This window comes from Phoca vitulina, unplaced genomic scaffold, assembly GCF_004348235.1.
Source record: "Phoca vitulina isolate PV1807 unplaced genomic scaffold, GSC_HSeal_1.0 scaffold19, whole genome shotgun sequence".
Lineage (NCBI taxonomy): Eukaryota > Metazoa > Chordata > Mammalia > Carnivora > Phocidae > Phoca > Phoca vitulina.
Window position 1 is genome coordinate 30,879,166 of NW_022589722.1, and position 14,134 is coordinate 30,893,299.

At 41.9% G+C, this 14,134-nt stretch overlaps 1 protein-coding gene across 1 annotated transcript in view; it reads left to right on the top strand.

Moving 5' to 3' along the window:
• ATXN10 (ataxin 10) overlaps positions 1-14,134 on the top strand; it is a 163,632-nt gene that overhangs the window by 59,036 nt on the left and 90,462 nt on the right. Inside the window, exon 7 of the mRNA XM_032416715.1 lies at positions 5,766-5,931. Coding sequence (XP_032272606.1) covers positions 5,766-5,931 — 166 coding nt within the window. The remainder of the gene's footprint in view (positions 1-5,765; positions 5,932-14,134) is intronic.

The window sequence follows — 14,134 nt, forward strand, 5'->3', positions numbered from 1 at the left end:
GTCATTTGTCACGCATCGTAGCGTGTTGCACACCCGCGTGCTGCTTGTGTGGCCCTGCCGTTGGGCTGTCGGCCCTGCGAGGGCACGGGCTCCATCTTTTTCTTCCGGGGTGGCCATGTTCCCAGATGGTGCTTGGCACGTCAGGGTGCCAGGAAAAGTCGTTTGGATGAAAACACGAGGAAGTGAATGAATTTTCTTCCTCGTGAAGAGGTCTGTCCAGTTAGTGCACTGACTCCTGGAATGCCACCTGCCGAGGTGGGAACCTCAGAGCCCTCAAGTCCCCTTCTGCCGCCTGCGTCTCGGGCAGAGCCTTGCTGTGGGCGCCGCCTCGTGTGTCCTGAGTGGTGTGGCGTGTGAGGCCTTTACCAGGCTGCTTCGTCTCCAGCCCCTGTCCCCTGCTCTCGGTTACCACATTACGGCGACACAGAACTTCTGTCAGTTCTCAAGGCCTTCCCTGTAATTTCATGCTTTGCGGATGTCCTTTTCTCTGCCTGCAGCGTCCTGGCCACTCACTGCCTCTCCTTCTGGTGAATGTACAGCCGACCCTTGAGCAACATGGGTGTGAACTGCGCAGGTCCACTTATATGCAGATTTTTTAAATAAGTACAGTCCTGTAAATATATTTTCTCTTCCTTCTTTCTTTTTTTATTTTATTTATTTTTTTTTTTAAAGATTTTTTTTTTTTTTTAATTTATTTATTTGAGAGAGAGAGAATGAGAGAGAGCAAGCACATGAGAGGGGGGAGGGTCAGAGGGAGAAGCAGACTCCCTGCCGAGCAGGGAGCCCGATGCGGGACTCGATCCAGGGACTCCAGGATCATGACCTGAGCTGAAGGCAGTCGCTTAACCAACTGAGCCACCCAGGCGCCCCCTTCTTTCTTTTTTTAAAGATTTTATTTATTCATTTTATTTTATTTTAGAGAGAGCACCCATGTGCTTGAGCAGGGGTGCGGCAGAGGGAGAGGGAGAGAGAACCTCAAGCAGACTCCGCACTGAGCACAGAGCCCAACGTGGGGCTCCATCTCACATCCCTGAGATCATGACCTGAGGTGAAACCAACAGTCAGACATTTAACTGACTGAGCCACCTAGGCAGCCTTCTTTCTTATGATTTTCTTTTTATGACTTTTTTTTTTTTTAAAGATTTTATTTATTTAACAGAGAGACAGAGAGAGAGCACAAGTAGGCAGAGAGGCAGGCAGAGGGAGAGGGAGAAGCAGGCTCCCCACTGAGCAGGGAGCCCGACGCGGGGCTCGATCCCAGGACCCTGGGATCATGACCTGAGCCGAAGGCAGATGCTTAACCGACTGAGCCACCCAGGCGCCCCTTTTCTTATGATTTTCTTAATGACATTTTCTTCTCTCTAGCTTACTTTATTGTAAAAACACAGTATATAATACATACAACATACAAAATACATGTTAATCAACTGACGTTACCGTAAGGCTTCCGGTCAACAGTCGGCTATTAGTAGTTAAGTTTTTGGGGAGTCAAAAGTGGTAACATGGATTTTTGACTGACCTGTGGTGTTCAGGGGTCAGCTGTACACTCATGCTTTTAGGCCCTTGTTGGAGCCTGTGTGAGCTTTTTGTGGTGACTGACTCAGACGATTGGCTGGGGGGCCTGACGAGTTCAGTGCTGATGGGTGTGTGTGCTGGTGTGGGCGGGGGAGGGCGCAGGGAGGAGGGGAAAGGGGTCTTGGCAGGAGCACTGAGTCTGCGGTCAAGTAGAGCTCTTGGGTTCCCTGTTGACTCCTTTTCAGGCAGTTATGGGTAATTCTGTGTTCACAGTTGTGAGTTTGCAGATTAATAGGATTGAAAAGATTAGAGTTTTTCTCAACAGGGATATGTAATGAATTAACTTCTTTTCTGTGCACCTGGAATGGTGCTGCATGCCTTGTTTGTGAGAACTGAGAACATTCTCTGTGTTCTGTGGTTCAGATGAGGAACTTCACTAGAGACCCCTGTGGAGACACTGTGGTGCTTTTGGGAACACACATCAGAGTCGCCTGAGGAGCGCCCAGGGTGTGGCCCCACCTGCTCAGTTAGAATGTCCAGTTGGGTTAGGGGCTGCCCGGTTTACACATTTGAGGGTCAGTCAGTAAAACAGGTAGTGTGTTCACTAAGTGCCTGTTGGCGGTCCCCGGGGCGTCACAGGGACAGTGTGGGTGGCTCCGGAGGGAAAGTGCTTGGAATGTCACCACTCATCGACTCCAGACTACTCGGTGAGAAGTTTAGGATAGGGAGTCAAAATCAGTTCACATGGTTGACTCAGCAGAAAGGAGAGTCTGCATTTATACGATTTTCTGGTCCTCCTTCCCAATGAATTGCAGTATTACTAGATTACACCTAGCTGCTCTTGGAAAACGCTTGGGTGGTTCTCAGGCTTATAATCTGTATAGCAGAGTAGCGAGCAGCAGAGGTGGTTCTGTGGCTCCTGGCTTTGGGTAAGTTACCTGTACTTGCGGAACTCTGGTCCATCTGTAGAACGAGGGTAAGAACAGTAGCCGCCCCATGAAATTGCCGTAACTGATTGAAGTCTATGAGGAGACAGTGCCTGGTGCGGGATTACCACAAAGTGAATGAGTTGCTAGTTCTGCCTCTGCTTCTGCTGCTGGTACCCCCCCCTCCCCCCCAGCCCCTGTCACCACCGCTGCTGTTAGTCCTGCCGCTCTGCCACCTTGTCTCTTCCTCCAGGTGGCATCTTACAGCCGTTTCATTTCATCCTCCAGAGACCCTGGGAAATGGGTGTTGTTCTTGCCGTCTGCCCCACTGGGATCTGTGGTTTTGTAGGTTCGGGTGTTTGCCCCGGGTTACAGAGGTAGCTGGGGGAGTGTTTGAACTCAGTCTGTCGGATGCCAAAATCAGTGATCTTCTTCCCCACAACACAAGAATTTCTTACCTCTGTGACTTATTAAAGGACTAGTGAGATTAATTCAGCCACAGCTTTGTGCCTGTGTCTCGGTTAGCTTGTTCAGGTTAATGAAAGGTTTGGCCTTTGTGGGCACATCATTCAACAGATCGTATATGTGGAGAGTCCAAATGTAAATTCATGGTTCGTTGGAGCTCTCAGTCCTGAAATTTGAATTACATTTTATTTCTAGAATTAGAGAGTATTATTTCATGCCCTGCTCATAAAACTTGCTCACCCACGTGTCCCCCATCCTCCTTTGCCCCTCACTCCAGTCCTCTCATAACAAACTTCCCATTTCAGGACGGCACAGGCATGGCTATTAAAATTGTAGCCTGCATTAATTTAAGCATAACTTTCAAATAAAAATTTTACTATAGAATTTTCCCTTAAAATTCTTCATATGTATATATATTGCTTTTTTTTTTTTTATGAAACAGGAATCCTCATTTTGAGGAGAGACTGTGTAACTATTTAATCAGAAGTGGATCAGAAAGATTGTGAATGACAGCCGGTGGTTGAGGGAGAAAATCCTAGAAGCTCGAATCTGAATTGAGGGGTGTGTCTGGTAGCCTGAGGCAGACTTAAGGACGCAGGACTTTCACACCGATGTGTGACTGTAGACGGCTAGTCCCTGACCTCTTCAACTACGTCTCTTGCTTTTTCACCCTTCACTTCTGAGTGAATAAATACATGAGTGAATAGCACTTGTATTCTGTTACCTTTTCAAGGAAGGATTTAGTGTGGTTCCCACACAGCTGCAAGAAGTAAGACATTCCACATCATGTCCCATTTTCCCGGATTCTGCAGGACGTTTCAACTTTCAACACACATACGGTTTCTGGCTTGGAAATGGAGGCGGCAAATGTAATGCGCCATTAAAATAAATGAATTTGAAAACAGTTTCCTACTGGAGTGGTGTGTCCCACACGTGATTCCTGTATTTGACCAGAAGGATGGTTTTTGATGGTGGCTCTAAGTAGAGGGAGTTGGAGAGTTTGATGGGGACTCGGGTTGGGATGGCCCCAAATTGTTGGACCCACTCCCTAATAATGGGAGCCCCCAGAAGTTTTTATGGACAGAGAACACAATAGAAGTAGGATCATTTAATGAAGTCTAATTTATTCTCAGGTGATATTTAAACTTGATTTGTATTTTTAGATTTTGAACATTCATTTTTTATTTTTTCCTTAAGATGACACTACTTCTCTGCTTAGCTGTCCCGTGTTATAATCACGCAGTAGAGTGGAGAGGTGAGGCTCCTGAGCAGGGAGAAGTCCGAGGGGTGGATGGCCTCCGGTGAGCTTGTGAGGAAGGCCGCGTCTGTGCTGACCATATCTATCAGCTCCAGCTTCCAGGTCTCCCTCAGAGTGTCCCCTGGGACTCCAGGGCCTTCCCACTGCTGCTTCCCAACAAGCTTGGGTACCATGCTGGGCCTACCTTTTCTGTCTTGGACCTCACGCAATTCCTTCACGATCTCTTCTTTCTCTTCGCCCTGTTGAGTAATAGTCCACAAGGTGCTGAATTCCCTAAAACCAGAGCTCATGACTTCTCATACCTAGCAATCATTGCCACACTATTCCAATTTAAAAGGAGTATTTTTAAAGCAGACATTTGGGTTCCTTAGGTGGCCTCCTCCCTAGCGTTCCCGGAAAGTTGTCCTGCCTAGCTTTATGGCCTGAGAGGACCCCATTCATTTTTAAAGTTTCTGTGTGAATGAGGGAAAACAAAAACATCCTAATGCTGAACTATTTGTTGTTCTTTTGTGCTCAGTTGAGACGATTATTTGTTTTATTTTGGATTAATGATTGCTCTAAGAAATTGGAGGCTTTTAGGAATTTTGAAAACCAGTAAGGTCTGTGTGTGATTTTTCCAGACTGATGATCTTTTTCACCATTTTGCAAAACTACAGGAAGAGTTTGGTATAGTTTTATTTCGTACTTGAAACTTCCAGCAGTAAACAAGTTCTTTGTTTGTTTGGTAAGAAATGCTCCATGCCTATTGTAAGTGTATTTTCCCCACTTGCTTAGCATCCATGTCCTTTCTGGTTTGGAAATATTTAAATGAGAGTTATGCATTTAATCCCAAGTCACAGTGTGATTTTGGGAAACATCGTGCTTGGTTTATGCTGGATAGACTACCATGTATAGGATTCATTTTTTTTTGTCAGAGAAGGAAAGAGTTTGTTGAATAGAAATACTTATGGGATCATTTAAGTGTTGATGTAAAATGGCATGGGTTTGGTCTTCAGATTTATGTTTTTATGAGCTAAAATAACGAAACAAGCAAAGCCAGCCTTCACGAGAAGGACAGTAGAGTGAGGAGCTGAGGCCCGTGGCCCAGCAGTGAGAGGTGGAATCCTGTGCGTGGATCCCGACATAGCACGTCTGATTACGGGCAGGTGAGTCAGCCTCACTGAGCCGTATTTGCTGAGCATAGCCCAGGTCAGTGACAGTAGCTGTCTGTCAGAGATCGTGCGTGTAGAAAGTTCGTTAGCCCAGTAGTGGGCTGTGAATAAACGTTACTAGCCCACTGAACCTCGCTATTGTCGTCATTGTGCGTGTGTCAGAAAACCTAATCCGACAGCATTTCTGAAACGTTGAATTAAGGGCTTACAGGAATGCATATAGAAAAGGTGCTGGTTTCTGTAGTCAGGTCACATCAAAGAAATCAAGATTTTAAAAAATAGGTAATTGATGAAGAGTCATTCTAGTCGCACAAAATATTTCCCTAGCTAGACATTATAAACAGAGTAAGAAACTTAAAAATATTCTCTTAAAATGCTCTCTCTCAATATTTTTAGCATTGTACAATTTCAGTATTACATATTCATGTAAAACTCTTGTATGTTTTACAGAGTTACATTGCTAGACCTCATAATTGCGAAATTAGTGGGGGATGAGCCACTGACCAAGGATGACATCCCTGTGTTTTTGAGCCATGCCGAGCTGATTGCAAGCACTTTTGTGGATCAGTGCAAGATGGTGCTAAAATTGACCTCTGAGCAGCATGCGGACGATGAGGTAAGAGGACAGATTTCAGAATCTTGGATGGGAGAGAGCAGGGAGATTTTCTAAGCCAGCTAGGCCCTCTCTGAGAATTCTTTTTTAAAACTTTAAAAAATTCTGCGTAAGTAATGAATGGACTGCTATGGACTGAATGTTTGTGTCTCCTCCCCTCCAAATCCATATGTTGCAAACCTGATGGCCAAGGTGATGGTCCTAGGAGGCTGGGCCTGTGGGAGGGGAGTAGGTCTTGAGGGTAGAGCCCCCAGTATTGGGATTTAGTGCTCTTATAAAGAGACCCTGCAAGAATCCCTTGCCCCGTCTGTCGCGTGAGGACACAACGAGAGGTCGGCCATCTGCAGCCTGGAAGAGGGCCTTCATCAGAACCCAGCCATCCTGATCATGGACTTCCAGCGTCCACAACTATGAGACATCAGTGTCTGTTGTTTCTAAGCTACCCAGTCTGTGGTATTCTGTTACAGCAACCCGGATGGACGAGGACAGTTAAGAGAATACGGCAAGGAAAAACAGTGCCCTCATTCCTACCATCCAGAGTTAATGACTTGAAAACAAATTCTAGTTAACATATTTTTTAGGCAGATAACATCAAATATATGTGTGCATCCATGCACACACACACACACAAACATACATATATTAAAAATGAGATCATGCTGTGCTGTTTGTAAGTTTCTCTTTTTTCTTCTCCTGAATGTAAGTTTTATGAGGGTAGAAGTTTCGACTGTTATGTTCATAGTTCTGTGCACACAGTAGGCGCTTAGTATTTGCGGAATGAATAAACAGTACATTGTCAGTGTCTTTTAAAAAGTCAGTGTAGCATTAGAAGTGAAGAGTTTGCCGTAATTTATTTGTCCAGCTGTTGGTTGGACGTTCTGGTTGTTCTTATTTCTGTTTTCTTTAGTTAGTGCTGTAGTACATGTCTTTGAAATTCCATCTTTGTACCTTTCCCTACTGTTAACCCAGGAGTGGAATTGCTGGGTGTTAAGGGTACATCCAGTTTTGTGGGGTTTTTCTTCTTTTTTAAGATTTATTTATTTATTTGGGAGACAGAGAGAGTGCACACACTTGAGATGGGGGAGGAGCAGATGGAGAGGAAGAGACAGAATCTCAAGCAGACTCCCCGCTGAGCATGGAGCCTGATGCTGGGCTTGATCTCAGGATCCTGAGGTCATGACCTGAGCCAAAATCAAGAGTTGGACGCTTAACTAACTGAGCCACCCAGGAGCCCCGGGGTAAATCCAGTTTTAAAGCTTGTATTTCTAAATTGCCTTCCAGAACGTTTGTTTCTTCTGTCGTTACAAAACATTCCCGATCATACACCATCCTGGCTAGCTTCTTCAAGTAATTTTTTTTGTTTTACTTTCCTCAAGGCCGCCCTGGATTATTCCAGTCTTTACTAAGGGGATGGAAGCATTGATACATCCTTCACACTTGAGAAATTCTCTTTATTTTTGTCTGTCCCATCTTCCTTCCCTTCTGTCTTAAAGTTAGAATAGTTCTTTCTCTGGAATACTACTCAGCAGTAGAAAGGAATGGGTTCGTGATACAACAGCAGAGATGAATCCCAAACATACCTCCTGAAAGTAGCCAGACTAGAGAACGTATCTTAATGATGCCATCTCTGAAATTCTGTAGAAGGTGAAACTTACTGATATAAACAAAGCAGATCAGATGTCACCTGGGGCTGGAGTAAAGGGGTGGATTTGATTGTGAAGGATATGAGGGTACATTTTGGGTAAGAGAAATGTGGTACATAGCTGTGTACCTTGACAAAACTCTGTACGGTACGCTCCAGATGGATGTATTTTATTGCATGTCAGCTGTACCGCAAGAACACTGATATGAACATTTCTGTGCCGATGGGAGTGATGGGTGGAGAGTGACTCCCGTGGGCAGAGAGGTGTGAATAGCTGGGAAGGGGCTCCATCCACTATCTCTGGATCCATTCACATTTCCCTGGATCCTGTGTGTGTGATGCCACGAACCTGTTAACTTCCTCTGTAAATGCAGGCCATGGTTATGACTCTTCTACCATGACAGTAGTTTCCTTCTCTGTGACTGTACCTTTTTTCCAGGTTACTTTGCTATGGATGTTCTGTGCTGTGTCCTACAGACCATGTTGGGTCTCGCTGACAGAGCTGGTATTTTAGTTCTCATTTCTGTGATAGGAGAGGCCAAGTCTTGACTCACTGATGCCTTTCCTTTCTGGAGATAGATTTGCCTCTGTTTCCAGCAGGAGGAGCAGTGAGCTGTGCTTCGAAAAAGTAAAAATTAATTCTCTAGGAGACAGAAAAGGAGGTAAAACTTGGTACTTGTTAAACCACAGCTTTAAGCTTTTTCAAGGCAGTGGCATTTTTGGTATAGATGACTTCAGTATTGTAGTAAGAAATTACCTGATGGAACTTTTTATATTGAGGAAAATTTATATTTTTCTTTCAAGAATTTTTTTCTCTAAAAGGGGAATAATTACTATATATTAATAAATAGAAATTTGTAGACAGTTTCCTTTTGAAAAGCCCAAATAGTTCACTGTTTTTTTAAATTTTATTTTATTATGTTATGCTAGTCACCATTCATTGCATCATTAGTTTTTGATGTATTGTTCCATGATTCATTGTTCACTTTTTAAAAAAATTGATCGGGCGCCTGGGTGGCTCAGTTGGTTAGGCGTCTGCCTTGGGCTCGGGTCGTGGTCCCAGGGTCCTGGGATCGAACCCTGTGTCGGGCTGCCTGCTTGGTCTAGAGTCTGCTTCTCTCTGTCCATCTGAGCTTCCCCCCTGCTCGTGCTCTCGCTCTTGCTCGGTCTCTCACTCTCTCAAATGAATAAAAAAATCTTAAAAAAAAATTGATCTATAAAAGTCAGGACTTGTGCATATTAGTATATATGTATTCTCCTTTAAGTTAGACGTTTTTTAAAAAGCTACAGTAGTTTTTAAGAAGACCTCTAACCCCAATATTTAATATACCATATACCCAGTGGTATGCTGCAGCCAGGCTATACGGACTTCTGAGAGTCAGTTGTTAAATATTCAGATATCCATGAGCTGACTGTTGAACTCTTGGTAGCTTGAAATCGGCCATGGTGGAAGTATTTCTACCGTGGAAATCAGCAAAGGCCACAGATCAGGGCTCTCTGCTCCTGCCTCCTTTTCCATCTCCCCACAGCCAGCAGACCAGCAAAACCTCTGCATTTACCCAGTTGTGATATTCTTAGGACAAGGTATCCAGTAAGGGTCTCATAATGCTGTGGCCAAAATATTGGAGTGAAAATTGTCACTTGGGGTCATCTATTGTGTATTTGTATAATTGTTGGGTTTTAAAATCCTGAGGATTTTTTTTCATGTCTTCCTTAATAGAAACAGTCTGAGGATCTCACATTCACGTATGTGTTTCTGTCTTTGGTATTTTTTGTGTGCTTGTCTCCAGTTTCTGAGAACGTTATCTTCGGTGCTAATGTGCAATTTATCTTGTAGGACTTAGGGTTCAGTTCAGCTTTATCTCGAGCCTTAGTCTTGTTGCTTGTAGGGAGCCTGGCCTTTCCTCTGGAAGTTAAATAAATTCTTTTTAGTTTCGTATTTTGTTTCTAGTTTTGTATTCATCTATTACGAGAATTATCCTCAGGTGGTGGGTTTTTCATTGTTTTATTCCTTGTGTTCCCCAACTTATGTTATAATATCTGTTAATATAGTAGGTATTTAATAAATATTTGTGGAATAAGAAAGGGTAATCTTTCATTCCACAGACTGATAAGGGATTAAATATTTGTACTGTGCAAATAATATTTGCTTATTAAATAAAAAAAAAAATTCACACTGAAGTCAGTGAAGCAGAAGTCCTCATTCCCGCCCAGCCCCTGTCTGTTTTCTATGGACATATCATCATATACTTTTTTCTTCTCTTCTCAGAGATTTTTGTAAGTATACACCTGTTTTTTGTTCGTTTCTTCTTCTTCTTCTTCTTCTTTTTTTTTTACAGTACTACCTTTTTTATTCTTCAACTTCTTTTTTCGCCTAGCCTGAAGTGTCTTGTACATCTTTCCATTTAACACATTATGTGCCTTCATCTCCTTCTTCCTCAGAGTGGAGCAGAATTCCACTAGACAGAGGAGACGGAATTTCCTCATTTGTTCTCTGTCGACGTACACTTTAGTAGCTTCCAGGGTTTTCCTCAAACCTTTACAGATAATGCTGCAGCGTGGATATCTTTGCAATTTTGGATGGTAAATCTGGAATTGTAAATTCCTGGACGTTGAATCGCTGAGTCAGAGAGTCTGTTTATTTAAGATGCTTAGAAATACTTGTAAATGCCATACCAAAAGAACATGGGAGTGTATGGGTCTGCAGCCCTTCACTACTCTGATTTAATGCCCATTTCTCTGTAACTGTTTTCAGTGTCCAGCATGTTCATTTGTTTTTCATATTAGGTTACCTTTTAAAATACATTTATTAATGAGCATTTTCAGAAGATTAATGTTTTTGTCATGTATACAGGAAACTTCTCCCCCCCCATAGTTAATTTTTTGTTTGAATTTATTTATGGTATTCTCAGCCTTTTAGAAGTTTGTATTTTTGTTTTTAATCTAGTTAGGCTTACCAGTTTTATCCTTATGGTTTCTGAAGTTTCTTACATATTTAGTAAAACCATCTCCACTTAGATTGTGGAAATATGCACCTGTATGTTCTAGTTCTTTCAGTATTTGGTCCACATTTTTAACTGAATTTGTTTTTTGAGCAAGGAGGGAAGTATAGATCCAGATTATGTCTTTTGATGATCCAAGATTCTATAATCTTTGGTAAAGGACCACTTGGGTTTGAATCCTGATTTCCTCTATTACTGGTGTGTGCTCTTGGAAAAGTTACTTATTCTCTGTCCCCCAGTTTCTCTGCCTGGAAGATGAATAGTATTTTGACGTAAGCATTTACTACACTGATCGGTACATAGTTAGTGCTCCCTAAATGTTAGCTGTTAATTGTTGTGTCAATACTATTTAGTGAATGATCTCATCCTTCCCACTATTTTTAATGCTACCTTTGTCATATATTACATTCTTGTATATTTCTGGATCCATTTCTGTGTTTCTGACGTTTTACAGAGAGAACCAGTGAGATACTAACAGCTATCAAAGAATTCAGAGAGCCACGTGTTTATACACGATGAAGGAATGCTGGAGTGATCTGACCCATAGATGCAAACAGTGGTCTGTGCACAAGGCAGTAATTAATTGCATTCCAGCCAGACCCAAGTAATGTACGTTTCTGTGGACAAGAGTCATTTGCACTATTACCAGTTTTCTACAACTTAGAATATTATAAAATAGTTCAAAGACACTAAAGGGTAAAGTTAACCCAGACACATGATCTAGACAGGAGACTAATCTTTTTTCCCCCCTCTTCTGCCCACTGCAGAGGCTCATTCCTTTGATGTGCCTGTGTCTGTTTTCCCCAGTGCCCGATTTAATGACGATAGTTGTATAATACTTACAAATACTAGAAGGGCATTTCAAATATTCCTCTTAGTTTTTAAGAGAATCATTTTCCTGGCTTTTTTTTTCATTATTGGTTTCCAGATGTTCCTTAGAAGCACATTATTAATAAAAGGATTCTAATGATTAAAATTGGGAATGTGTTAGGTGGAGCTAGATTAATTTTCTTTTGGGTTTAGTTCATTTGACACCATAGAATTTAGGAGCTGGAAAGAAACATCTACATGATCTCTTCCAACCCTCTGTTTTTATTCTTATCTTCTTATCATGGAAAATTTCAAACAGACTAAGCGAAAAAAGCGTCCTGAACCCCATCACCCACGTCAGCAGCTCTCTGTTCATTACCGCTCTTGTTTCATCCATGATCCCAATTTGATCTAGCGGCAGCAGCCCTGGATTGAAGCAAAATTCCGGCATGTCTCATCAGTGCATTATTTTATACGTATCTTTAAAAGATGAGTCACACCCAAGTCAACTACAGTTAGCACGCCTAAAAAATTAGCAGTGTAATTATAATATCAAGTAAACAATACTCAGATTTTTGCCCCATTATCTAATAATTTTGTTCAAGTTTATTTCTTCAGATCAGGATACAAACAAAGGCCATACATTGCAATCTGTTGTTGTATCTCAAATATCCATTAATGTGTATGTTCCCCTTTCTTGCCCTTCTTCTCTTCTTTTTTTCCGCCTTTTTCCTTTTGCTAGTTCTTTACTGAAGAAACTGGGTCGTTCTACCTGTAGAGTTTTCTGCAGTTTGGATTTTGATTTTATCTTCATGGTGGTGTTTAACACATTCCTCTTTTCCTTGCATTCCTGTGACTGATAATTAATTCCAGAGAGCTATTCAGATTTGGGTTAGGTTTTTATGTCTTTTTTTCCCAGTAATGTTTTATTGTTGATGATACATGCTTTCATCAAGAGGCACATAATGTCTGGTTGTCTCTTTTGTGATGTTAGCCGTTGTAAATGATTGTTACCTGGGTCCGTTCATTCTTTGGGGGTTCCGAAATGGTGGTATTTTGACTCTTATCATTTAGAAACATCTCCTAATCAACTGTTAGGTTATACAAGGTACATTTTGATTACCAATATTCAAAGTAATGAATTGGTTTTGTGACATCCACAGTGAGTTGTTCCATTTTGATTTCATCACTATTGTGATGTCATAGTTTTAAAACCACCTGATTTCTTTCTCTCTCCTATTTTTTAAAGATTTATTTATTTAGAGAAGGAGCAAGAGCAAGAGAGTGAGAGTGAGAGAGGAAGCAGACTCTCTGCTGACCATGGAGCCTGACGAGGGGCTTGATCCCAGGACCCTGAGATCATGACCTGAACCAAAACCAAGAGTTGGACACTTAACTGACCTAGCCACCCAGGCGCCCCCAGATACTTGATTTATTTTCAACCCATTTTACTGTAATTCTCCCTAGTTTTCTTTTTTTTTTTTTAAGATTTTATTTATTCATTTGAGACACAGAGATACAGAGAGAGAGAGAGAGCATGAGCAGGGAAAGAGGGAGAGGGAGAGGGAGAAGCAGGCTCCTCGCTGAGCCAGGAGCCCGATGTGGGGGGTATGACCTGAGCAGAAGGCAGACGCTTAACCATCTGAGCCACCTAGGTGCGCCCCCCCTAGTTTTCTAATGTGCCATTGCTGGCCAGTGAGAGCCTTCTCAGGTTGCTTCTGATTCCTTCCGACATGATCCTGATTGTGTCTCACAGCTTGTTTTCTGTGTTCAGGATCATGTGTCACGTGTTCTGCCCCAGATCTACAACCAGTCAGCCACTTCTTGAAGGGGGAATGGCATCTGCAGATGACAATCTGGGCAACTGCCCATTCACAGAAGAGGGTGCTGACGCACGACGCCCACGGGTTTGCTCAAGAGTCTTTTGAATTTGGCTCTGATTTCAACCTTCTCATCTAGATATCTCCCCTAACTTGTTAACGAGCAAGTGAAAGCTAGAGTAAAATTAAAGATACAAGGCATTAAAAATGTGTGTTGTGGGGCACCTGAGTGGTGCAGTCAGTTGAGCATCCAACTCTTGATTTCGGCTCAAGTCATGACTTCTGGGTCATGGGATCAAGCCCTGTGTCGGGCTCTGCACTCAGTGCAGAGTTTGCTTGGGATTCTCTCTCTCTCTCCTTCTAAATAAATAAACAAACAAATAAATAAATGAATGAATAATAAAAATTTTTTAAAAAGTAAATGTTGTTTCTTGTGGTTTCTTTTGAGATTTCAGAATGGTAGATTAGAATATTACCTTTAAATCTCCTAACTGAAGAACATGTTTAGTAAGTACATGTTTAGAATTAACAAAAAGAAGTCGTTTATTTTTCTTTTGAAGAATGTTCTCTTTATGACCTAAATTTATAGCATTTACCGCATTTTGCCAAATAATGTGCACTTTAAAAATGAGGGCCAAAATCTGTACAAAATTGGATTTTACCATTTTATTCAGATTACCTAATACCATATAGTTGGTAGCTGGTGGTTTTTTGTTCATTTGGTCCATTTGATAATCAATTCTTGAGTAGTTATGTGAACTAACATTTCCAAATAATGTTATCTTTTCCAGCCTTGCAAGATACTGCATAAAGGTTTATATTTACTGAGAAATAATGCATGTTCTTGCAGCCAGAGTTCTTTCAGCCACAGTATTTTATAGGATTCCTGTGGACAAGAAATTTATGTATTTCATGGGATAGTTGTATCTTTA